Raw genomic sequence first — 25,646 nt, 5'->3', positions numbered from 1 at the left:
GTGAAAGTAAATACAATTTGACGCAATGTTGATAAACTATCGTCGTGCTTTATAATTCTATAAACGCATTCCTCCTGCTAGGTGGGTCCTCTGCAGCGATGATGTAGTTGTTTTCTTGTTGCTCTATTTCCTTGTAGTAACTTCGGTGGCCCAGCTTCAATGGTCGAGATTTTGACTTCAAACATGCACGGCCAAATGAAATTTATGGTTTCTAATTGTGCCGGATTCGAAAACTACACCCGCAAATTTACTCAATTGGGACAATTTGTAGAGCAATCGTCACCCCACACGAGCACATCAATGCCTCCCCCGCCCCCATCGCAGGTCACTCTTACAAACGAAACTCATGGTGGCTAAACAAAAAATAAACTCAGAAACATATTGCAACGATCCGCGTCATTGGCATTGGTCGTGTCCACATTCAGTGATCGTCCATGGCTAGCAGACGAGGCTAACTCTGAAGATGTACTGGGATTTGTTTTGGTTATTATAGTTAATATATTTTCTTAAAATATCCAGTCGCAAAAAAATCTCCGAGATTCCTCTCAATTGTCACCGGGAAGAGATCGATGCCAATTCCATCAGCGATTCCGAACCAATCCGGGAGGGTTAGCAACTCTATAGGCAAAGCATGAACGACACGAACGCACTGGGCTCTGGTCTGATGACCTGAAAAGGGGGCCATGGAGATGGTGGGGGTTTGGGGTTTGGTTCGGTGGGTGCTGGGGGGGTAGCTAGAGGGGTTGCGGTTGGAGAGAGAGGGCAACGGACTCCACACATCAAAGCCTCAGAGAGAGGATTGGGAAGTCCATTAGCCGTGAAGTGTTATGACTGACAATGGCGCGAGGGCACCGTTTCAAACACTTGCTTTAGTCATCACACAGTCGATGGCTGTCCGTGTCCTAAAACATCTTGAAAGCGTTTCACGGTAAGAGCTCCCGTGTGTACGGGATTATTACATTATTTACTTTGGCCCATTCATCCGCTCACTCCGCTGCCTCTCATTCATCCGCTCTCGTGCGCCCACAGAGACGCGGAGTTTTTTCCCCCCTCTCGCGATGAGGCGAGAGCCAAAGAGTTCTCACAATCCCCGCGATGCTGTCCGCCTAGAGCTACGGACCCACCTTGACGCTACGCCGTCCGTTTGAATATCGTGTCGAATATCGCGTCAAATTCGCGATTGGTTATACATCCTTAGTTGCTCTTGGTGTCCACGCGACAAAAGATGCACAGATTATCATGAAAATTCCTTCGTAGGTTTTTTTTCTTTTGCAGACAGCAGCTGATCAGGGCTGAGCCTGTGATTAGTCCTTGCGTGGGAGACTGGCTTGGGAAAAGCGGTTGCTGTAGCATTGGGCTGCACGCGCGATACGTAATTAATTCCTGAATCTATCTTTGCCGAGCTATTAGTGTCATCCCCAACCACCTCCTCCACGCCATATGCATCCCACATGAAGCCTCCAAACGCTCGATCACGGAATTGGCCAAACTTCCTCAGGCAAGAATCTCCGGTGGCGGCCGCGCTGCTGCACATGGCCGGGTGTCACTCAGCCCTGTGGAGGCAGCAGCGAGGGTTGGTGGATCACCGCACGAATGCTGTGAAACTCCCTTCCTGTGGGTGTCGAGGAGGCCACCGTACCCTGGCTCGCCAAGAGGGGGCAGTACAACACGCCGACTGATCGCCACATGTTTCCATCTGTACGGGGATGAGAGTGGTGCTCCCCCCGTGTGCGGGGGGGGGGGGGCGCTTTCTCTGGGTGTTCCGGTTTACTCCCACTTGTTTAATGAACAAGTGAATGAATGATGGCAGCTGGACCCTGCTGAGTCTTACAACTCCACAGCTCCTGGATGAATGAGTAAATGTAGAAGAGAGTCTTGAGACTCAGCGACGCTTTCCTGGGTTAATTGAACAGTATCACCACAATTATTATATAATCTTCACCGATCAACAGTGAATACGTTTGTAAAGATCGCGATGCGGCGAACGCGATTGCAGCTCGACCCTTTTCCGGGCGAAACAATTCGCTCCCCATGTGAGCGAACGTCGCGCCAATCACTCGGCGCTCGCTCCCATCGATGCGTTAGTTGCGAGTCGCGCCGCAAGCCGCTCGCACAGCCACGAGGCGCAACCGCGAGAGCACATGCAGCGGCATCAGCAGATGCATCAGCAGATGCATCAGCAGCGGCATCAGCAGCTCAACGTCCGAGGGCAGCAGTGGCTTCTCAGACCCGGCTCGACGTTGAGCCAGCGGCTCAAACTGGGAATTCACAGCATGGCCAAACACCCCCCACACGCAGTAGCCCCCCCACCCCGTACCCACCCCTCCCCCTCCCCTGCAACCCCTGCACCCCCCTCCCCCGCACCCCCTCCCCCGCACTCTCCTCCCCCGAAACCCCCCTCCCCCGCACCCCCTCCCCCGCACCCCCTCCCCCGCACCCCCTCCCCCGTAACCCCCCTCCCCCGCACCCCCCCTCCCCCGCACCCTCCTCCCCCGAAACCCCCCTCCCCCCGCACCCCCTCCCCCGTACCCCCTCCCCCGCACCCCCCTCCCCCGTAACCCCCCTCCCCCGCACCCCCTCTCCCGCACCCCCTCCCCCGCACCCCCTCCCCCGTAACCCCCCCTCCCCCGCACCCCCCTCCCCCGCAACCTCCTCCCCCGAAACCCCCCCTCCCCCGCCACCCCCCTCCCCCGCACCCCATCCCCCGTAACCCCCCACCCCCCGCACCCCCCTCCCCCGCACCCCCCCTCCCCCGCAAACCCCCTCCCCCCGTACCCCCCCGCACCCCACCCTCCCCCAGGGGACAGCTCTGCCGCTGGCACAGGGTCACGAGGGGGTTAATTGACGCTGGTAAGTTGAGATTCTCGCGGCCATTGCAGACCCCCCCCCACCCCCCCAGGGCCAGATCCTAAAAGTTCAAACGTCCCGCGTTTCCTTTTCATGACTAACGCTCGTACAGTCGTCTTTGTCTGACACTTGTTTAAACGTTAGACCTCAGCCCCCCCCCCACCCAAACCAGTGACTGCGGATCCCTTGGCGTTAACAACGCACCAACAGGTGTCTGGGACGAGCCTTGGCCAGCTTTGTCAAACAAACGCAGCTGAAAATTGCGAAGGCAGCGGATACCCATCACAACAGTGGAATGAGACTGTCTTCTTGGTCACGTTCAGGAACATTGTCACACAACAGCAAGTGTCTACTCCTGGCTCATGCAACAACATTCGTTGTGAGCGATTTCTGAACCTTTCCCCAGGCGTCCCCCCCCTAGGTTAACTCGGCCGTAAACGAGAGCACGGTGCAGTGTTTCATGCATCGGCACTGGGCGCGGCGCTGGCCACATTTACCGCCCGTTGTGCAACGCTGGGCCTGAATAGGTGCTCGCTAACAGCACTTGGCCCAACCATCTGGTAAAGGCTACATGGGGGATCTTTGACTTTACACATGTGTGCATGTGTGTGTGTCATTAGCTGCTCTCTGAAACAATACGTATCAATCAATAAACGTTAACAAATGTACATCTTAGCATTTTTACCAGATCGAGTGTGAGATGATGAATGTTATCGAAAAATGGTTGATACTTGAACTTCAAACGCAAGGATGGTCGTGGCAATCAATCCCGCGGCCGTGTAACTGGCTGCGTGTGTGCGCTTCAGGCTGGGGACACAACGATATCGGTCTGCGCACTGCGCTATGAACCTGCTGGAACATTCTGAGGTTCAATTTCTGGCCACGGCCGTCATCAGTGGCGTGTCATATCTGAACCGGCCTCTATGGTCCCACCCAACCCTATTCCTTCCACCACTTCACCAACCCGCACTGATCAGCGTGGTGAGGCATGGTGACACAATCCCCAAGACTACCACGGTATGGGGATGCCTTCATACAGCAGTGGATTTGCAAAGGGCCGCACATTATAATTATTGTGTACCGTACATGTGGACATTTGCACGGTTGGAATTATAGCCAAGAGGCAGAAGGAATAACACACGGATGAGAGAACGCAAGCCGGTTAAAGATATTAGGAAAGTTCGCGGGGCTCGAGCTGAAAACATCGCAAGAAGGGGCGATGGCTATTGGTCAAAAACGTTGACGAGGGGCGGGGGGGGCAGCCAAGGAGTGGAACGCGTCCGAGAGCCCGTCCACGGAGGAGACGGAACGATGACGAATCTGGCTCGCGTGCGGGATCGTGAGAGCCAGCGACGGCTTGGTGACGCCCTTCATCCAGCAGTGGATTGACCATGGCCGACGATGACAACGACGACAATGTGGGAAATACCTATGTAGAGTTGTTCATTATTGTCGCTTAGCAATTGCTTTCCAGTTGTGACGTGCGTTTTGTTTCTTTCGAAGCAACAGCCTGTGGTGCTTGCAGGGATCAAAGTGTCGCACTCAGAGAGGGGAGCCCTGGGGGGGGGGGGGGGATCGGGTCAATGCGTTCCACAGGCATCTTCGGCACCACGTGGCACTGTGGGTCCTGCAAACCCTGACGCTGGGGGACACACAGAGCCCAACTGTGATGAGGCCTGTGTGTGTGTCAGAGAGAGAGAGCGACTGTGTGAATGTGTCACACACTGTGCGAAAGTGTTAAATGTGTGACTGTCTGGTGCTGTCCACCCACCCCTTCGTGTGCCGTTCCGGCCTTCAGAGGCGCTCGCTCGCTAACAGCACTTGCCTCAACAGTCTGTTACAGGCTATATAGGGGATCTTTGTCTTTGTTGTGTGCATGAGTCTGTGTGTGTATGAGACTGTGTGTGTATGAGGGTGTGTATATATGAGACTGTGTGTATGAGACTGTGTGTATGAGTGTGTGTGTATATATAAGACTGTGTATGTATGAGACTTTGTGTGTGCGTGCGTCGGCTTTTATAAAAAATAATCAGATGTAAGTGGATGTAAAAAAGAGCATTATGAAGTTAATTGTGGAGAGATGATGGGAGTAGTAGTGTAGCGGTTAGCGCGCTGCGCTATGAACCTAGCGACCCGGGTTCGATTCCCGCTCATGGCCAACACCAGTGACGATTATCTGAACCGGTCCTGGGCCTCCCCTAGGTCGACTCAGCCTGAAATGAGTACCTGGTGTGGTGTGTAAACATCGCCACTGGGGAGACAAAGGCGGTCGGGCGTGGTGCTGGCCACCCACCCCCTCGTGCACCGTTCCGGCCTTCATAGGTGCTCGCTAACAGCACTTGCCCCTACAGTCTGTTAAGGCTATACGGGGGATCTTTGTCTTTGTCTTTGTATATATTAATCTGTGTGTGTATGAGGGTGTGTATATATGAGACTGTGTATGTATGAGACTTTGTGTGTGCGTGCGTCGGCTTTTATCAAAAATAAGCAGATGTAAGTGGATGTAAAAAAAAGAGCATTATGAAGTTAATTGTGGGGAGATGATGGGAGTAAAAACAATAGAAAATATATATTCTAAATTGTTTCCATTAAGCCAAAATGAGTTACCTTAATTTATATTATCTTCTTATATATATGCGGGCTATCAAGTTATGTTTTTCTCAATGACACCCACTCATATGTGTGATCCAGTGAAACGCCAGCGTCAGCTTTCCACGTGTCGTCGGTGTTTACCCCCCAGCACCAGAGCCACGCACGAGACGCCCATTATGCGCCGGGCGCTTCACTACAAAATCCTACGGCACTAACCTCACACAACCTTAGGAGAGAGAGGAGAGAGAGGGAGAGAGCAACGTCCACGCATTGCCCGCCTGCGTGCTCATTGAAAGGGCTATCTTTTTGAAGGGCGCGGGCACACATTCGGCAGCGGGGTTCGCGAGCGACTCCCAGGCCCTGCTGCTCACACGGTCGCCAAGGCTCTAGCCGTGGCCCACGCGGTAACAACCATTGCCCACTGCCTTCGTTTACCTCCCTGGGTCTCTCTAGGTCCGCCGGGATCTCAAACCGTGAGGCCACGTAAGTGGATCCAGTGCCAGCTTCCGTTAATCCTTGGCAGCAGAGTTTCAGATATTCATCATCAGGCCACTCCTGAAGCCGTCCGCTGGCTCGCTCACCAACCTCGACGTACGAAGTATAAATAAACGCAGCTCATCAATTCCCCACCATTTAAGTCCCGTTGGTCTCGTTGTATGTTGAACTTCTTTCGCACCACACGTAGCCAACCGTGCTATGCGAGTCTGTGGATCTCGATGTGAGTCTATGGCTGTCTATGTATGTGGGTTTATATGTGAATCTCTGGTTCTCTACACAAGTCAATGGGTTTGTTTTGATGCAAGTCTCTGTGAATCTATTGGATTCCATGCGAGTCAATGAAACTCCATGTGAGCACACATCTCAAACCGTGGACCACACAGTAGCACCACTACCACGCTTATATCGTTCACCTGCAGCAGCATTTCAGATCCTTATCACAGAGGCCATCCACCTGCTCACTCCTCGCTCACCAACCTCGACATGAATAAAGCAACGCTGGCGATCAGAGGCCATCATCAACCACGGGTTTACCTGCAGGGTCTGCCCAAGGCGCTTGATGGAGGTGGATTTGACGGGCGAGATCAGGCTGACCAGGGAAGCCACGCGGGACAAGGGTCGAACGCGCTTTTTCCTGGGTTCCTGTCGGCAAACACGGACACACACACACTCATGAAGATAAAGATCCCCCGCCGCCACCGCCGTGTAGTCTGCGCAGACTGTTGGGGCAAAGTGTTCTTAGTGAGCGCCCCCAGTACCGATGTTGACACGTTGCTCCAGTTACCTGTCTAAGAATTGAATGAGCCAAGTGGAGGATCAGGTCTGGTGAGGATATTTGCTGGCAATGTCCTGCACGGCCTGGAATCGAACTTAGGTCGCTGAGTTCGTAGCGCAGTGGGCTAATTTACGTTGGTAACCGCTCTCCACCTCGACAAAGATCCTCCTGTATAACCTCGACAGACTGTTGGGGCAAGTGCGGTTAGCAAGTAGCCTTACATTCAAAGATGATTTTTTCGAAGGGCGGGCGCTGCAATGCATTCTCTATGGCTTCCGGGAGGGCTCGCACTAACGTGCTTACGTCATCATACGTAAGCACGTTTCAGTCAACAAAATTATTTGTCGCCACCTAGTGGAATCTTTAATAAAAGAAACTGAGTGGATTGTAATAATAGTGAGTATAGAAACAAACAAGATGTATTGTAGAGTCACTTTATTTTTCATTAATATTAAAGAAGTGAAGTTGCCTTTACATGCTTAAGCTGTTAATTTATCCATTGCATGGGTGGACCCTATCCTTATCAATCATCCAGACATTTGCCCCCCCTGAGAGATTTTGCAGGAGCCGCCACTGGTTGAAAGCATCCTTCTCAACAACTTATGCACGCGTTTGCTTGCGCCAAAATTAGGGTCAAATGTTTCCTCGGATGTTCTTAAAAGGTAAAATTTGCAGGCCTGCAATTGCTCACTCGTGGCACTGCTGGTGAAAAGGGCCTCGTCACTAACGGGGAGCTCCACGAAGCCCCTCCAGGTAATGTACGCGGTAACAAGGTAACATAGATGAAGGCAACCCATGCTTCGTACTTTTGGCCTCCTCTTCCACGATGGGCAGACATCTTGGAAGGGGAGGGCTTACACACACGTGACCCCACCATACACGACCTGCCCGTTGATCGACTAACTACGGTGAACCCCACTTTCACGAGAAGAATTGGTTTTACCCTTTCTGGCAACAAAACAGGAGGTATTACGATGTTAAAACACCAAACAGACACCTTGTCCCAAAGAATCATGTCCGCATTAACCGCATGTACTCGTGGCGAACATGCAAACAAAAGCACGTGCTCTGGTAGTATATGTGGCGTTGCCTTTGAAACGGATTTGTTTGCATACTCACCACGAGTACGTGCGGTTAATGCGGACATGATTCCTTGGGAAAAGGTTTCTGTTTGGTTGTTTTAACATCGTAACACCTCCTGTTTTGTTGTCAGAAAGGGTAAAAGCTATTGTTATATATATTTATATACTGGCAAGCGAGGTCCTCCATGACCCAATTACATTGCTGAGTGGACAGAGAAGGGGGGGGGGGTGGAATTAAAGACACTGGTCCGTTGTTCGTAAGCGGCGGCGACATCACACGCGAACGACGTCCCTAAACAAAAACAATTAGACAATTGGGCCCAATATTCCGATGCGGGATATATCCAGATGAAGAAGACTCGGTGAAAGCCCTCCTCCTCCTCAATGAAACGACGACATCACTGTAACCGTCACACGTGAACGTTGGCCAAATCCCGCCGAGATCTCAGAGCAGCTGAGCGCGGTTGGCATGGGCCCTGGGGCAAAGGAATACAATGTGAGGCACTGCCCACTCCCCCCCTTCCTCTTCCTCACACAATACAAAGATCCCCAATATAGCCTTTAACAGACTCTTGGGGAAAGTGCTCGTAACGAGCGGCCGATATGAAGTCTGACGCTGCACAATGAGGGGGTGGGTGGCCTGGGACCACGCCCGGTCGCCTTCTTCTCCCCAGTACTGGTACTCATTTTTCAAGGCTGAGTCAACCTAGGGGGAGGCACAGGAGCGGCTCAGATATTCGTCACCGATGTTGGCTGTGAGTGGGAGTCGAACGCGGGTCGCTGGGTTCGTAGCGCGGCGCGCTAACCACCGGAGATACCGAATTCACAGAGTGAACAACATTCCTGTTTAAAAAATATAAAAAATATTTCGTCGTTGTTGTTGTTGTTTCTATTTTCTCGTCCAAAATGTCTGGAGTCGTAAACACAATTTTAGAGCTGCTGGTCACAACACGAATCCAGAACAGGGGTCATCATCACTTCACTCAAAATAGCCTCCTCCGCCCACTGCCGCATCCTCCTCATGCTTTGTTTACACCACCAGTAAACAACCGACCCTGATAAGCCAATGACATGTCTGATTTGTTGCCTAAATGCAATTACCATGGAAGTGGTTACTTTAAAAGTCCAAGGGAGAAGGCATTGCAATTACTTGTTTATGGATGCTCAAGTCTGGGACATGATGTCCCACTATACATTTTGTTCCAACTTAAATGAGTTGCTGTGAAGTAACATGAAAAAAAGAATGTGTGTACACAAGGTGACGCGTTTATTCAGTTATGCGGTTTGCGGCTGGGGTAAAAACTCGGTTGGCAACGCAACACGGCTCATAGTTGTGAGACAACGTGTTGCATGCCCAGCCCGAGTTGATGCCATCAACATTATCCTCATACTTAATCATCATCGTCAGCAGCAGCAACAACATAATCACAATCAGCAGAATCATCATCAGCAACTTTGGCATCACAATCAGATTAAGTAGCATCATCATAGTTAGGAAGAGCATCTTCATCACCAGAAACACGATCATCATACAAATTGATCATGAGTCTCATAACCGCCATGAACATCAGCATCAGGGTTGGCTACGTACGGTGCGAAAGAAGTTCAACATACATATAACATCATCTAAAGTCAATCATAATCAGCAACATTATCAGCATGATCTTCACAACCTTAATGATCAACATTATCATCATCATCATCATCATCAAAGATCAATACAATGATCAGCAATCAGCAGTATTCTAGTCATCGCAATCATCATCACCACCACCATCATCATCTTGGTCCGAGTAAAACCAGCCCTACACTGGTGAGACTGCACCACGTGGTGGAGCACAGCAGATGTTCTGCTTCAGATAGACCTGCTCCTGCCATAGAAATGTGGAATGTAGACCCGCCACAGGTCGGTGCCACAGACAGTGACGAGGGCTCTCCCGTGCCCCATGACGTTTGCGTTTCTCGCAAACTCGCGCACGCAACACGGAATTAAATAAAGGTTTGTGTTTGTTTGCGATTTCAAATTACGGGCCCAATCAATTTCGCTTCAGCCTCACCCATGAATCACGCTTGGCACGGTCGGCTACATACGGTGGGAAAGAGGTTCAGGATATATACGTTCAGCGACACAGCAAAGCGTGCCCGTGGCCTGAGGACAGGTGGGGAATTTAGATTTTTTTTTTAAAGAACGCATCCCTTTAGTAAATTGAGGGATACCTGTAGAGTATAAAGGGGCACGGCACAGTTCATTGTAAGGTCGTGTATGGTGGGGTAAAGTGTTATCACTCGGCACTGATGTTCGCCGTGGCCGTGAAATTGGAATTCGGGTCGCTGGATTCGCAGCGAAGCATGGTAAGCAATAAGCCACCGCTGTTACATCCGATTCTAGATTATTACACTTCATAGTCGAACAAAAATAATAACCATTTCCCTAAAATTAAGTTTAAAAGCAGTCCTGTAGGCCACAAATCATGCACATGCATGGCAAAATGCTAACGGTTGAACATTTCTTTTTTAAATGTGATACTATCTAGAATCAACTTTCAACTTTTTCGATGGGTAAACAGACAGATGTAAAAAACAACAAAAGAACAGAACGTACCAGCCAAAAATATGTTTTCACTCCAAACTAAAATACAAAAAATCATGGATAATTTGTTTGACAATAATACTTCAGGGGGGGGGGGGGGTTAGTAAATAAATCGGCAGCACAAGATCCCATCAAGATTGATCTGCTTCTAATTTAAATCTTGCCACCATTCGCAACTCAAGAATTACGGCGACGTGTACGAGTTTCACGGTCACGTGTCCTGGCTTGCCCCACCTGTGTATCGCACTGCACTCACTCCGGCTACCTGCACTCTTAATTACTCCTCACTTTTTCAATTCTTCACACGAATTGACCGACTCCCGAGCGGTTTTCTTGTCGGCAAACTTTGGCCAATGTCTTCGCCGACTGGGTGAACAAAACGCACTTTGCAGGCTCTGAAGCCCACAGACTGAAACAGCTCAACTCCTCTGCCAGTTGGCCCAGGGTGCTTGGCATGCACCTTGGTGCAAGGAATGAAATGCCCCCCGCGCCCTGTCCAATTTCATAATTATTTTTGCAATTCAGCGCCTAGGCCCCTGCGGCCCACGGGCCCTTGTTGCAGTTGCATCGCCTTCACACTCGAGGGCCACACCACTGGCGCGACGTGGCTTCGCCTCCGCTCGTTGCAGAGGTTTTTGCGGTTCGAATCCAGCGTATCCCCCGACTGATATTGCAGGTGTATTCACCGTACAAATACGCGCCGTCAGTTTCGCAGTGGTCATTCAAGATCCCGTGGCATCGTTCACAAGAGCAGGTCATTGTGTGTCGGCATCAGGGTCCAAATTTGTCAAATTTGAAAGTCACCTCCAAGTCACTAAATTAATTTTACACGATTGTTGCCCCTACTGTCGGACTAATGCCCCAGATAACTCTTGCAAATGAGCCTCTCATGTTCTCTTGAATTCTCAGTTTAACTGGCTTCTGCCTCAGCGCAGTTGTGAACGTTGCCTCAATGCACCGGGAGATGTAATGGCCCTTTGAGGCACAACCAGGGCTCGCCGCTGCAGAGCGTTTGTGCGAGCGCTTCGCGAGCAATCGTCACATCGCATGCTCGCAGCTAAGTGCCACTCCGTGGGGCCGTGCGAAAAACGAACGCCCCTCGTTTCGCACGCCGGCGAGTTTTGGCGAGTGCGAGCAGAAGGGGACTGCTGTAACACCGCGTCGGCTGAGCTGCACCTGCCGCCAGAGTCACGCCACCGTGACCAGACGCGCCACGCACAGCCCCCTTCGGTGAGGACGCACGGCAATGGGTTGTTTATCTTGCTATATCGCACAAGCAACGAGAGGCTTCGAGTATTTATAGGCGACCAGCTGCCAACAACACCTCGCACAGGAAATGGGCCCCGCTGATCCTCGAGCTACAGACAAGGTCGGCGGAACTTCACACGGGGTCAAGGGTCACCCGTTTTAAATCTAATCCCGTGCAACTACGGGCGATGTTCCGGGAACTTTGCTCCACCATTTTGCGATTTGTGGAAAACCCATTGGGGCTTCTTTGCGGCCAAAACGAAACAAAGTGGAAAATTGTCTCAAGATTTTTGGACGCATTTTTCTTCTGGCTCGAATCTGTGTCAAAAGGCAAGCATCTCAGTGCATTTGTCAATAACAAGAAAAAAGTATATCGTCATCTTATTTAAGACCGAAACAACAGGAGGATTTCTCCACAATTCTGGCTGTCGCCTGATGAGGCTGGTTGTAACTACTGGTGAAACGTCACGGTGCTCGAATTGTAAAAGTTGTGGCTTTACTCTCCAACACACAACACCACTGTGCTGCACTAGTAACCAATTGACACGTTCTGTTTACGTGACAAACCTTATTCATTTGCTGTGTCGGGTGGTGGCGCGTTTCACAAACACATTTATATTTATGCGATCTTAACAAACAAAAACCCGCTTTATTATGGAAAGAAGATCTGTGTCACTGAGCGGCCTTTATTGATAGATAAATAAATACCAGTGTTGGTGTATGTGGAGGGTTGCGACACAGTGGTTGTTGAGATATTATCCAGGTTCAACTCCTGGCCGTGACGCATAACACAAATGGGCTTGCACATCTCCTCGGTCAACTCAGGCTAGAATTCGCAGCTGCTACAATAGTGAAGTGAATGTCAATACAAGGGAGACAAAGGCAGCCGGGTTGCATGTTGTTTAGCCACACTCTTCCCCTATGCGTGTTCCTGCCAGACTAATGGGTGCTCACAAAGACCATTCGCTTTGATACATTGATTGTGTACGACGAGAGTGTGTGTGCGTGTGTGTGCGTGTGTGGTGGCGAGAGGTGGTGTCGCGGTTAGCACGCTGAGCTATGAACCCAGTGGCCCAAGTTCGATTCCCGCTCACGGCCAACACCAATGACGATTATCTGACACCGGTTCTGGGCCTCCCTTAGGTCGACTCAGCCTCACATGTGTACCTCGTGTGCCATGCGGCCTTAATAGGTGCTCGCTAACAGCACTTTCCCTAAGAGTCGAGTAAAGCTGGATGCATGTGTAATGCATCTCAATGTTGCATGTGTTTTCACGTGTGCATGCGTGTGCATTCGTTTGTGCATGCGTTTGTGCACGCGTGTGTAATTCGTTTGTTGATTATTACACTTGTTCACCCAGGAAAGCGTCGATTCGTCTCAAGACAATCGTTCCGGAGCGTCCTGCGATTAATCACCTGCCCAGTGCAATCCCAAATGAGTTCATTTGCCGGGGTAATTTTTAAACGTTTGGATTGTTTTGCTAATACCAGAACAGTGGGATGACATACAAAGGGCGCCCGGAGTCACGAGTTGAACCCAGGCCCTTCCTCCTCCTGCTGCGAGGCGCAAGCGTCACCACTGCCGCCGTCGCCACCGCCCTGCCACCCGTGTACTTTCTGCGCGGTGCGTGTGCCCGTCATCACCCGCAGCGGTGGTGGAGCGGTTAGCACGCTGCGCTACGATCCCGGCGACCCGAGTTCGATTCGGCGTGCAAACGTCACCACTGGGGGAGACAAAGGCGGCCGGGCGTGGTGTTGGCCCACCCAACCCCTCGTGTGCCTGCCGGCCTTCATAGGTGCTGCTCGCTCACAGCACTTGCCCCAACAGCTACAGGCTACACGGGGGATCTTTGTCGATGCCATCACCCCACCTTTGAAAGCCTAAACAACCGCGCAGCTGTTGCTGGGCCATTGCAGGCAGTGAGACGAAGCGATGCCCCCCCCGCCCCCCCCCACAGGGATTAGACGCGCGGGCAGAGCGAACGCGATCACCTGGCCCCGCACGAGCCTCGTCCTCGTCTGATGGGTGGCAACGGAGCTCGTCCCCCCAAAGCAATCCCCGGGGCCCACCCAGAATAAAAAAAAGTAATTCACGCGTTGAACAAATAAACAAGCAAACAAACAAAACAGCTCAGCAGAAAGGGGGGGGGGGGGGGTGAGCGGGAAAAGCAAATAAACAAAAAACAAAGGAAGTGTTTTAATTAAGGCAATACATTATCCCTAACTGCCCCTCTGAACTTTTGAAGCTAATTAAAAATAGGTGCCCATCGGGTGTTTTGACACAAATGACAGAGTGCCCCTCAAACCCTCCTTAAGTGAAACAATAACAAGGCAGAAAGACCGCGCACATGCATGGATTCTGTGACACTTTGCAACGCGAAGTTGTGTCCTGAGAAGTTTTCCATTATCCGGTTACCTTTGCAAGCCGCACATTGTTGTGCGTGTTTAGCGACCAGGAGGGCAACCGGGGAACTCTGGAGGCCACCAGTGCCGAACAGAACAGAGGGAGATCACAGAGCAAACTCCGCACGGAAAGGGCACCCGAAGTTTTCCGCGGTGCGAGCGCTACCACCTCACCAAACCTGCCGTCAAATCAGAACTATGACTAAAACTATTGTTTTACTATACTAAAACTATTTTTTGCATTTTATCAGGTAAGGCCCACTGAGCTATATGGCTCTTTTTTTAGAAGTGACCTGGCGACAAATGATAGCTCAAAGAAGTGGCTTATCATGCTAAAATGTATGGTAGTCAAATACTGCTTGTTTCTAAATGTGGAGGGAATTTTTTTTTGAAGCTCAAGATAAAGATACACGCGACCACTCGGGAGAGAAAAAAGCAAACTACCCAATATACAGGCGTGAGGGTCGGGATCGATCCCACGACCTCCTGCATACCAGGCGAGGGAGTTAACATCTCCTGGCCACCGTGACACCATGGGCGGCCAATGCCTCTGAACCGCAAACCTCTGCAGCAAACGCGCTGCCGCTCGGCCTCGTCACAAGACACGGAGCACACACATGCACGCGCGCCTTCGCCAACACACAACCGCGCGCGATGTACCCACGGGTACGAAAACAGACGGATTCCACCGGCTACCATTTTTCCGTCTACCGCCCACGCCTACGCCACCGGCTGCTGCGGCGTTCCGCATGATGCATCCCGAGATTGAGATAGCGAGGCCAACGTACGTAGCGCGCCTTTGGTTTGCCTCGTGTTGCCCTGCCTTCGCCAGTTCTACGCTTTTTGACGAGCAAAGCTCGACGCAGAAGTGTTTCCGAGAATTGTCGCCGCAAATGGCGACGGGCGACGATGGGGTTTGTCGCGAACTGGAAGCGGAGGGCACGTTTCATAAATAAAGCAGTAAAACAGATACACCGCGTTGCACGTGATCTACATTGTTTGGGATCAAATATAGGAACGATTGGAAAATTATGCCGTTTAAAAATACACAATAATTAATTTAGACAATAGTTCATGAATGATGATGCTTTCGAGAGCCACAACTGTTTCCTGGCTGATAGGCTCACAAACAAAAGTAGTTTTCTTTTATTTTTAAATGGTATACAATAGACCCATGATATCTAACGCTTTAGTGCTACAGCCCTTTGTCAATGTACGAGGGCCTTCGCACACGCCCGTGTCGGTCACGTGGATTATTTGACCATACTTCACCACGCTGATCAGTCAGCGCGGGCTCGGCAAGCATGGTCGGTCCATCAATTTGTTTAACTCCGCTACATTGTTACACACACGCAGTCCAGCTTCCAGCGCGACATTTCGATACATATCAGTTGGCTTCTCTCTCTGTTACACAAGAAGGCAACCAACCATGGAGGGGTATTTATGGAAGAAAAAAACGATTTGGAAATGGTTGTTCACTGGGAGTGCCCCCAACGTTGTTTCGCCATATTGAGGTTTCTTGACTTGTTCTCTTGCGACCTGGCACTGTGTGCAGCTCCCGCAGCAGATTTTCTCTCGTTTTATTTTCTTTTCTCCACTGGACGTGTTTTCCAACAGACGTGTTGCATCCCCAGTCGGCCGTCTATTGATAAAACCGTGTTCATCGCTCGAAATGATTTTCTTCATCGTTGCCTCACGCCTCGTTTATTCTTCACCATATTTTTTGTCTTCTTTATGATCATCGTCGTCATCGTCAGCCATGATCAATCCACTGTTAGATGATATTCCCAAGCCATCACCGTCTCTCACGTTTATTTACGATCTCGGTCTCTTGTATTGTTACCAAGAGAGGTTCTCCCTTGCAACAACAAAAAACACCCCACTTTTAATCTCAATAAACTCTCACCTGGTGATAAAAAAATAAAACTAAAGTACGTCGCCGCAATTCTCTATTTAAGTGGCAAGCGGTCGTTACAAGAATGTAACCGGTGGTAGTCCACGAGCGCAGACCAGACATCTCACTTGTCAGCAGCACCTTGGGTGGCATCCCTCAAATGTATTCACGTGGATAACAACAACAGCAGCAGTGAAGCATGCGATAACCACCTGGGACGAGAGCGGCTGCCGAGCAATTCACCATTACGAGCCGTGTCAATACATCGGCGATTTCTGCCCACGGACCATGCGGCTCCGGATCGCACCGCTCGTGTCGTTCGGCACGATGCACGGCGGCGTCGTTTTGTTCCCCGTGGTAGCGAAACGTCGGACAAAAACGTCGAACGACGCGAAAAACGTCGAACGACGCGAAAAACGCACGCGGGAGGAGCGCTTCGCAGGAGTCGATGGCCACGGGAAGGAAAAAACCCCTCCGCATTGGTGAAACGCTAGCGATGTTTTGGAGGTAAAGCAATGCCCCCCACCCCCCTCGAGTGGACGGTGCGCGGGCGGGGGCAGCTTGTGGAGTGGCTGTTTGTGAAGCAGCGGGGAAGCCCAACGCAGAAGAGGAACCTCTCATTCCGTCTCATCTTCTGCGGGAGCAGAATGAACAACACGTGCGTGCGTGTGTGTGAAGAGATGCGCGTGCCGTGCCGGCGTTCACAGGTGCTCGCTAACAACACTTGTCCCAACAGTCTGGTAAAGGTTATACTGGGCGATCTTTATCTTTGTGTGGGGGGGGGGGGGGCAGTGGGGCAGTAGTGAGCGCGCTGCGCTACGAACCCGGCGGACCCGAGTTCGATTCCCGCTCACGGCCAACTCCAGTGACGATTATCTGAACCGGTCCTGGGCCTTCTCTAGGTCGACTCGGCCTCAAATGAGTACCAGGTGCGGTGTGTAAACGTCGCCACTCGGGAGACAAAGGCGACCGGACGTGGTGCTTACCACCCACCCCCACGTGCCCCAACAGTCTGTTCAGGCTACATGTGGGGGGTGGGGGGGGGGTGGAGTTCTTGTACTTATCTTGTGCGTGTGAATGCTCCGAGTTCCTCCAAACTCCCCAGCACACACACACACGCTGGCCGTATACAGAGGCAATTGTATTGAGTTCGGGGAGAAAAAACTTGGCATTTACACGAGCAGCAAATTGGTCTGCAGATTTTACTCCGGAGACCTTTAACAAAAATTTGTATGGCTCCTGTTTGTGCGTGTATAGCAACACAGATAATGTACAGTCCTCTTGCCAATATAATGCTGGACGAGGGGCCTCCCCAATGCCGTGTCGGTCACGGGGATTGTTTGTACCATACTTCACCGCGCTGGTCAGTGCCGGTTCGTGAAGTCGGGGGAGTGGTGGTAAAACTAAGTTCAGATATGACACGCCAATGATACTGTCGGGTTTGTAGCGCAGCATGCTACCCACCGTGCCACCTCTCCTCCCTAGGTATTTGTATTTCTATTTATTTGACGACGCACCTGTAAATTCGTAGATTAATGTCGAGTGTCGGGCTCGCGTTGTTTTTCGATTCGTATATGCTGCCTCTAATTGGCTCGTGTGTGTAATCCCGCCGCCGGCCACACCTAAGGGTGCTACGTTCACACCACTGTGTGAAACACACGTGTGAAAGGGAAAAAAAACATTGGGTTATATTCCATGCCCAAACGTTATTGCTGGCACGATGTCAGCCAGCATCGCGGTGCAATCATTGATTTTATAATGCCACGTAGCCAAAGAATCCATTTGGAAATATCACAATTCTCCGTCCGAGAATGACGGTGCAATCGAGTTTCGACAAAACTTCTTCTGAAAAACCCTTCGAGTGGATCAAATGTTTAAAATAATTCTTGAAGCACGTCACAACCCTGAATCTGGGCTATTGGTTGAATCGTGTGGGGGGGCTGGGGGCGGGAGAATCGTTACGGCCCCTGGTGCGTTGTGGAAAGGTTGCACGCTCCAATTCTGGTTACCGGTTGACTCAGCCCATCGTTTCTCAAGGGCTGATAAAGTAGCTACCACTTTGTGTGGGAAGTCAACAGCGGACTATCCCCCACCATAGGAATGTTGAATTTCCACCACTGTCTCTGTATGGCTGTAAACAGGTGAGCACCCATGCCTTCATGACTATTTGACAGAGACTCAAGACTGCGCTGTACAGAACGTTCAATGGCGTTGCTGGTAACCATAATCTGCTTTCCCACCACGAGGCAAGCTGGCTCTCCAATGTGTGTTCGGGTTTATTTACCACGACGTCCGACGTTTTGCTTCCACGTGCCGAGAGCTTCTTCAGGCAGGAAAAAAATTCGATTCCCGAAAAAAATCACATCCGGGAGACACGGGACGCGCGTTCACCCGCTCGTTGTCGCGGAGGGTCACGGTTCGAATCCAGCGGCCGCCCCGATTAATACCGCGGTGTATTATTAATAACAACACACCGTCTGCTTAACGCACAGTGGACGTTAAAGATCCCCCCCTGACGTCGTTCACGAGAGTGACGTCACTCCGTGCGCCGGCGACAGGGTCCAACATTTGCCAAAATGGAAAATGACCCCACCCCGCAAATGATGAATCGATGGCGGATTCTCTCCACATCACAACCATCGCTACCCTCACTGGTACACTAATGTCCACCCAAGGAAACTTCACTCTCCAACGAGCTCGTCGGGAGAGCTTGCCCTGAAGAGATATCGGTCCACGTTGTCAATGTCTTCAACCGACAGTGACACTCGCTAAACAGAGCCGAGCATCAGACGACAACTGCATTATTACCTTTTGAAACGAAACTTTAAACATATCACAGATAAAATATCCGACGGTTGCAAACAATTAATTATATCTTGTGCAAACAGTAGACAGTTGCGGATTAACTAATATTTTTTTTTACCAGGTAAGGCCCAACTGAGCTATATAGCTCTTTTTCAGGAGCGACCTGGCCACACATTGATAGCTCAACTAAGCGGCTAATCAAGTGGACATTTAAAGCAGTAAAATACGCTAAACGCGCGTTTCTAAATGTGGAGGGAAACCCCGGAGGACCCGGAGAACAATCCACACGACCACGGGGAGAACACGCAAACTCCAAATATACAGCAGGCGTCAGGGTCGAGACCGAACCCACGACCTCCTGCATACCAGGCGAGGTAGTTAACATCTCGCCATTCAGGGAGGGAGTTGGTAATCTGTGGGATAAGGCTGACGACAACTTCCTGTGGATAACACGTCCACTCACAGCTCTGTCCCAGGAAGCTCATTACCTCATTTCAGATAGGCACCCACTTGCTCACGACAAGCACCCCCACGGTCACACTGCCAATGAAGACTCTACCCTGGTCCCTTCTAAGTTCGCACCTGGTTCAACAAAATACACACTCGCAACGCTTCTCGCACCGCCGTGCCACCTCATCACAGAACATTCAGCGCTGTACGCACCCTACTTGGCCACTTCAATACGACTACAATACGGTTAATGACTCACGGCAGTCCGTTCTGAATACACTGCTGGATGAGCCCCCGCCCCTTCTAATGTGATGCGGGTTCGTGGCGGTTGTTTGACCATACTTCACCACGCCCGCTCATTGTCAATTGGAGGTGAGGCTCAGGATCGGTTCAGATACCACTCGCCACTGATATTAGCCGTGGTCAGGAATGTAACTTGAGTGGGCGGGTTCATAGCAGAGTGCGGTCATGAATGATTACATTAATTAATCCATGTTGGAGGAGGGGGTGGGGGTGACAGCCGTGTTACTGTATACGCAGAACCAAATATACACATGTGATATGAATAGCACAGCATTCATCATCAACACTCATCTCGGAAGTAGCTCTGTGACATCCTTAAATTTAAAACGAATTTTTTTAGGACTGCTTGTTTTAGTTTGTTGTCCTTACCCTGGCACCTCTAATTAGCACGGTTGGCTACGTACGGTGCGAAAGAAGTTCAACATACATACACACATAGTAACCGTGCGTACATACACACATATATCCGCTTCTACGGGCCCGTTTCTAAAAACACAGGGTTGGTCATTCGTTAATCTGTCAGTGTTCTGAAAGGACACTTCACTACCAAGAGGGTTTCTCTTTTTTATGGCTGCACCTGCCCCTTCTACCTTTTTTTATAGCGACCTCTCTCTCCCGTGAAAGTGCGATTGAGATGGACAGAGACGATTCGTGTCAACGCGCGCGCAGACCTCGACAAGCCCAACTTCACTCACCTCCGGTTCATTCGCAGGCAGCGCCATGAGATTCTTCTTCTGTGGCAGGCCGTGGCTCTTCTCCGGAGAGATGAACTCCAAGTGATAATCCTGTGCCACCATGTCTGTCATAGGGTACTGTCCAAAACTCCCCACTCACTCATTTGGCATCGCCGGTAGTTTTTTTTAACAGTGGCTTTTATTTACGTAACACATTTACACGCGCGTGCATCTTTTTGAGCCAGGCGACACTCGGCTGTAAGTGTACACTTTCAGAGTGAAGAGCATTGACTTGACGGACTGATTAAATAACCGGCTGGCTGGCTGGCTCGCTGGTGTCAGTGAGTGAGTGCTCCTTGCCGCTGACTTCTCTCCCCAGCGAGGGGCCGGGTGATACTGCTATTTCTGCCGCAGGAGCTTCCACTTTATACGGCGTGGGGAGTGGCCCCACAGGCTCGCTCACAAAGCCGGCAGCCAATGAATGCGTGAAGCGGTCTCGAGTTTATGGGGTTGCCACCTCCGCGGTACAAAACAAACCGAAGCGTATTGTGATTATGGTGAACGAGGAATACCGTAACTCAAGAGGACAGCACTACCGCCATTGTAAAGGCATCGTCGCCTTTACATTGTTTGTTATACAACGGAATGATAAAAACTAAACTGGAACTTTTTTTACGTTGCTGGAAGATAGAAATTCTTATAGACAGCTTCTTCCGAAAGAAACACGTACGAAACGATTCTGGGAAAATCGGGACGGGTGCCAACTCTCGTTATGAGACCTTGCTGAGTTGTAGAAGAACGCAATTGTAGAGCCAAATGTTATTGGAATTCAGCATCATCATCATCAGCAGCATCATCATCATCATCAGCAGCATCATCATCAGCAGCCATGATATATCCTCTGCTGGATGAAGGCTTCCCCAAACCATCGCCATCTCTCACAATCCTGCATTGCAACACTCCACCCAGCACAGCTGATGACATTTGTTCATTGAATAGTGTAGTTGAATTACATTGTCTTACTAAATACAATCACATATTATCATAATGATATGTTACCATAAAACATATGATGATACCTTGTAGTCATAATACAGGTATTTTTCGATTTAAAGCTTTCGTGACTGCAGGGATTCATCTTCTTGGTTATTTCGGTAAAGTTACGTAGAATAGAAATAATAAAATAATACAATTAAAACATAATAAAATAATTGTCACGACGTTTCGGCCACAACGCAAGTAGCCGTCCTCAGGTGGAGAACAGGTCTGTCGAGAAGACAGAGTCTGAGTCAGAACCAAGAAGACAGGTATTTTTTTTGTTAGATCGCGTAAATATATAAATGTGTTGTTAAATCCGCCACCTCCCGACAAAGCCAACTAGTAATGTTTGCCACGTAAACAGAACGTGGCCAATTCGTTGCTAATTGGCTGTGTCGGGTGGCGGCGGGTTTAATGACACATTTATACATTTACGCGATCTAACAAAAAAACCCCTGTAATATGGATGATATTGGTCTCGAAAGGCTGCGTGTTTTAAAGATACATTGTATTGTTAACGGCCATATTGATTAGGACTTATTCGCCAGTCAGAAAATGTATTTAATTTGTTTGTATTCATCTTTCAAAGACATTGATTTATTCTGAATAGTAAAAAAAATAAGGGATAGTATTATGTCCTTTCATTTAGTCCCTGCTGTTTAAACACTTGAACTGAAATGTAATTGAATTAATCAAATATTTCATGTTCAAATAATCGAGTTGTTTTACCTTTTATGTTTGTCATTGTTAGATTTAATTTCATTATCTGTTTTTTCATCTCACTTGGAATTAGATTTGTGCTTGCTGTACCAGCTCTTCTCACAATTTGTTACCATTGGCTGTCACTTTGTTATAATATAAATGCTAATTTATATTTGGTGCCAAGGGGCAGTTCACTGGGTGATCAGCGCATTGCCCCGATGAGCCCAGCAACCGAAGTTTGATTCCCAGGCACGGCCTACATCAGTGGCAAGTATAAACCAGTGCCAGGCGGTCCCTCCACCAACCACCACTGCCAGTGTTGTGAAGTATTGTGAACCAAACAACGAAGGGCATTGTTGTCGGAGCCTTCATCCAGCAGTGGATTGTTAGAGGGCTGTACACATTTCCACTGCGCAAACATCACACAAGAAACTGGCTCCCCAATTAGTCCTCATTATTATTAAATAAAAGCGATTGATGCAATTAAAATGGGTTTGGTAATTTGGTACTACGCGCAACAATTATACCAGTTTTAAGAAACGTGATTTACGCAAGACCAGACGGTATAATAACACCGACCTCTATTTTATAATGCACGCGATGTCCTTTATTTACCTGAAAAAGGCTGACAGTGTCTCATGGCTATGTTCAAAGAGGGTCTTAGATTTGGGAAGTTTGGCCAATTTCTGTGTAATTATTGTTTCTCTTCACATGGAAGGAAACAGAAGCACCTGGAGAAAACTCGCCACGCATTCGATAACACTTGGAGCTCCATCTCGTCGGGACCTTACAACACCTGGTTTTCCAAGGCAGTTCGACTACTAACCAGGCTCAACCCTGCTTGCTCCTGAGATTCAATGAGATCGGACGTGGTGAAGTATGGTCAAACAACCTCCCACGACCTCCTCACGGTGTGGGGAGGCTCTCATCCAGCAGCGGATTGACGAAACTTTTCTCACCTGTGTGGATGAAAAGCAGACGTTTTTAAAATCTGCGTAATAATAATAGCTTGTACAGTGCCTTTCATGGAATCTCAAGGTACTTGACATCAAAGCCAATGGGGGGTTGGGGCTGGAAACGCCTTCTGAAAGAAAAATGTCTTTCGGGGGTGGAACGACGCTGCGGATAACCAACCGAAGCGGACTCTGTGACCGCTTTCAGCAGGGAGATCCACAGTGCAGGTGGCCAAGGAAGTGAAGGCACGAGCCGAAGTCGAGTTAATCCACTGAGGTCCTCCTGCCCAGCAAAAACATGCCAACGTCTCACGTTTACGGAGTGGTCCATGTTGCTTTCGCTGTAAAACGTCTCAGAAGTAGTTCTGTAACCATCTGCTTCCACGGGCCTGTTTACTTAAGTGGTCTGTTACCACTGCGTTGACTGAAGGATCCCATTGGGAGTCGGTCAGTGGATTCTTTCTAAAAGCCCTCGTTCTTCACCGTTGCTTTCGCTGCAACACGACCAGTTTCGTGTCTAAAAAAAATACATCCCCAAGATGAAGTGTCCCCTCTCACAAGACACAGTTACACAAAAGTTTGGACGCATCAACAACAAACCCAACCACCCCTCCGCCCAACTCAACAATGCCATCAATAAAGCCCTCTCTCTCTCTGTGAGCCGAAATGTCACGTCCAATTGTTTGTTCTGCCCGCACAATGCGCGTCCTAAAACCGTCGCCGTTCTTCTGATGCTCATTGCACGCAGGTGGGGAGGGGGCTTCATCGACGTCTCTCCTCCTCTCCACTCGGCTGTGTTCTTCAATGCCGCACACTGGCTGCTGCTGCACACTGTCTGCTGCTGCACACTGGCTGCTGCACACTGGCTGCCGCTGCTGCTGCACACTGGCTGCTGCACACTGGCTGCTGCTGCACACTGGCTGCTGCTGCACATGGCTGCTGCTGCACTCTGGCTGCTGCACACTGGCTGCCGCTGCTGTTGCTGCACACTGGCTGCTGCACTTTGGCTGCTGCTGCACACTGGCTGCTGCTGCACTTGGCTGCTGCTGCACACTGGCTGCTGCTGCTGCACACTGGCTGCTGCTGCACTTGGCTGCTGCTGCACACTGGCTGCTGCTGCACATGGCTGCTGCACTCTGGCTGCTGCTGCTGCACCCTGGCTGCTGCTGCACACTGGCTGTCGCTGCTGCTGCACACTGGCTGCTGCACACTGGCTGCTGCTGCTGCACACTGGCTGCTGATGCTGCACACTTGCTGCTGCTGCACATTGGCTGCTGCTGCTGCCGCTGCTGCACACTGGCTGCTGCTGCTGTACACTGGCTGCTGCTGCACACTGGCTGCTGCACACTGGCTGCTGCTGCTGCCGCTGCTGCTGCACACTGGCTGCTACTGCACACTGGCTGCTGCTGCTGCCGCTGCTGCTGCACGTGATTCGAGCTCACGCGGCGCGGTCGCGCACGACGTGTCCCGCGTCGGTCGGTCTGTCGGTCGTCTGCGCGAGCGGCCAGCGAAGTTGGCCGCGTGTGGTGGGAGCAAGAGCCCGAAATTAGCCGTGCCACGGGGGGCCTCGCCCGCGCCATCTGTTTGGAGGGTGTTGTACAGTGTGAGGAGGACAACTCCACGGCCACTGTGTGGAGCCATCAGGAGCCCCCCCCCCGCCGCGTCGTAGAGTGGTAACCTCGGTTTACGATGCCATCGGTTAACGGTAGAGTTGGCCATGGATTATATCCGGCACCGCGTGATTATTCGGCTGCTTCCAACATTATCCGGCTGTGGTCCCGGGCCGATCTGGCGACATCGGCAACACCGCTCCAAAGGCTGTGACCAGCCCGGCGATGGGCACCGTGTAGCGTGACAAACGACGCTTGATCTTCGCGTTAAATAATCTATACGGTACATTATACACTACATACAACTTCAACAATGAAAATAGTGCACGTCTATACACCACCCCATTCGGAGTAGTAAGTCCGGTACAGTAACTTTTTAAAGGATATTTTTTTTTACCATTTGTATGTTTATTTATGCGAATTTCATATAATAAACAAATTTAAAACACTAACAAAAAACCATATAACAACACCTGCAAATAATAATGTCAGTCAAGAATGTGCAAAAATAAACTATTTTAAATAATGATGATTAATGATTATCCAGCGTTTTTGTAAATCCGGTGCCCCCCCCCCCACCGAAGCCGCTAGATAATCGATGATTTACTGTATGTTGTTATTCTTGGTTCTTTCGGTAAAGTCACGTAGAATAATTTGATTGCTTAATATTAGTATTTTTTATTATTATTTTATTATTTCCCTTCTACGTGACTTTACCGAAACAACCAATAATATGAATCCCTGCAGTCATGAAAGCTTTAAATCAAAATGTATGTTGATAATCGATGATCTACTGTATGTTGATAATCAATTATCTACTATATGTTGATAATCGATTATCTACTTTTTGTTGATAATCGATTATCTACTGTATTTTGATTAACGATCCGCCTCCCATAGGGTCCCATTGTTTCTATTAACGATGAATGTTCGATTAACGATGTGTGGTTTACGATCTCACACGCGGACCCGCCTATTTCGGCCAATCGGAGCACTCCGAAGTGGATTCGGCAGCAGACTTCAGACAATCAGCGACCAGCCCTTCCATGAGCAGTTCGAGAGCAATCGGCTGCACACCCTTCAATGTTTTAGGTTGACGTTGCTTATGGAAACAGCTCTCTTGAATACTTAGTCGGGGTTTTTTAACTCAAAATTTAAATATGATAAACTATGTTTTTAGGGT

The 25,646-nt window shown here is 49.9% G+C and overlaps 1 protein-coding gene across 1 annotated transcript in view; it reads right to left on the bottom strand.

The window, feature by feature from the left end:
* LOC144732919 (rho guanine nucleotide exchange factor 3-like) overlaps positions 1–20,548 on the bottom strand; it is a 41,551-nt gene extending 21,003 nt beyond the window's left edge. The window contains exons 1-2 of the mRNA XM_078614586.1: positions 20,182–20,548; positions 6,472–6,579 (exon numbers count right to left, since the gene is read on the bottom strand). Of these exons, the coding sequence (XP_078470712.1) occupies positions 6,472–6,579; positions 20,182–20,292 (219 nt within the window). The 5' untranslated portion in view covers positions 20,293–20,548. The remainder of the gene's footprint in view (positions 1–6,471; positions 6,580–20,181) is intronic.
* Positions 20,549–25,646: the final 5,098 nt, after the last annotated feature.

The sequence above is a fragment of the Lampetra planeri genome, chromosome 44 (assembly GCF_965212315.1).
Source record: "Lampetra planeri chromosome 44, kcLamPlan1.2.h2, whole genome shotgun sequence".
NCBI classification, from domain to species: Eukaryota; Metazoa; Chordata; class Hyperoartia; order Petromyzontiformes; family Petromyzontidae; genus Lampetra; species Lampetra planeri.
Note: the sequence above shows the minus strand (reverse complement) of the source record. Positions and strands in the feature narration are given on the sequence as shown.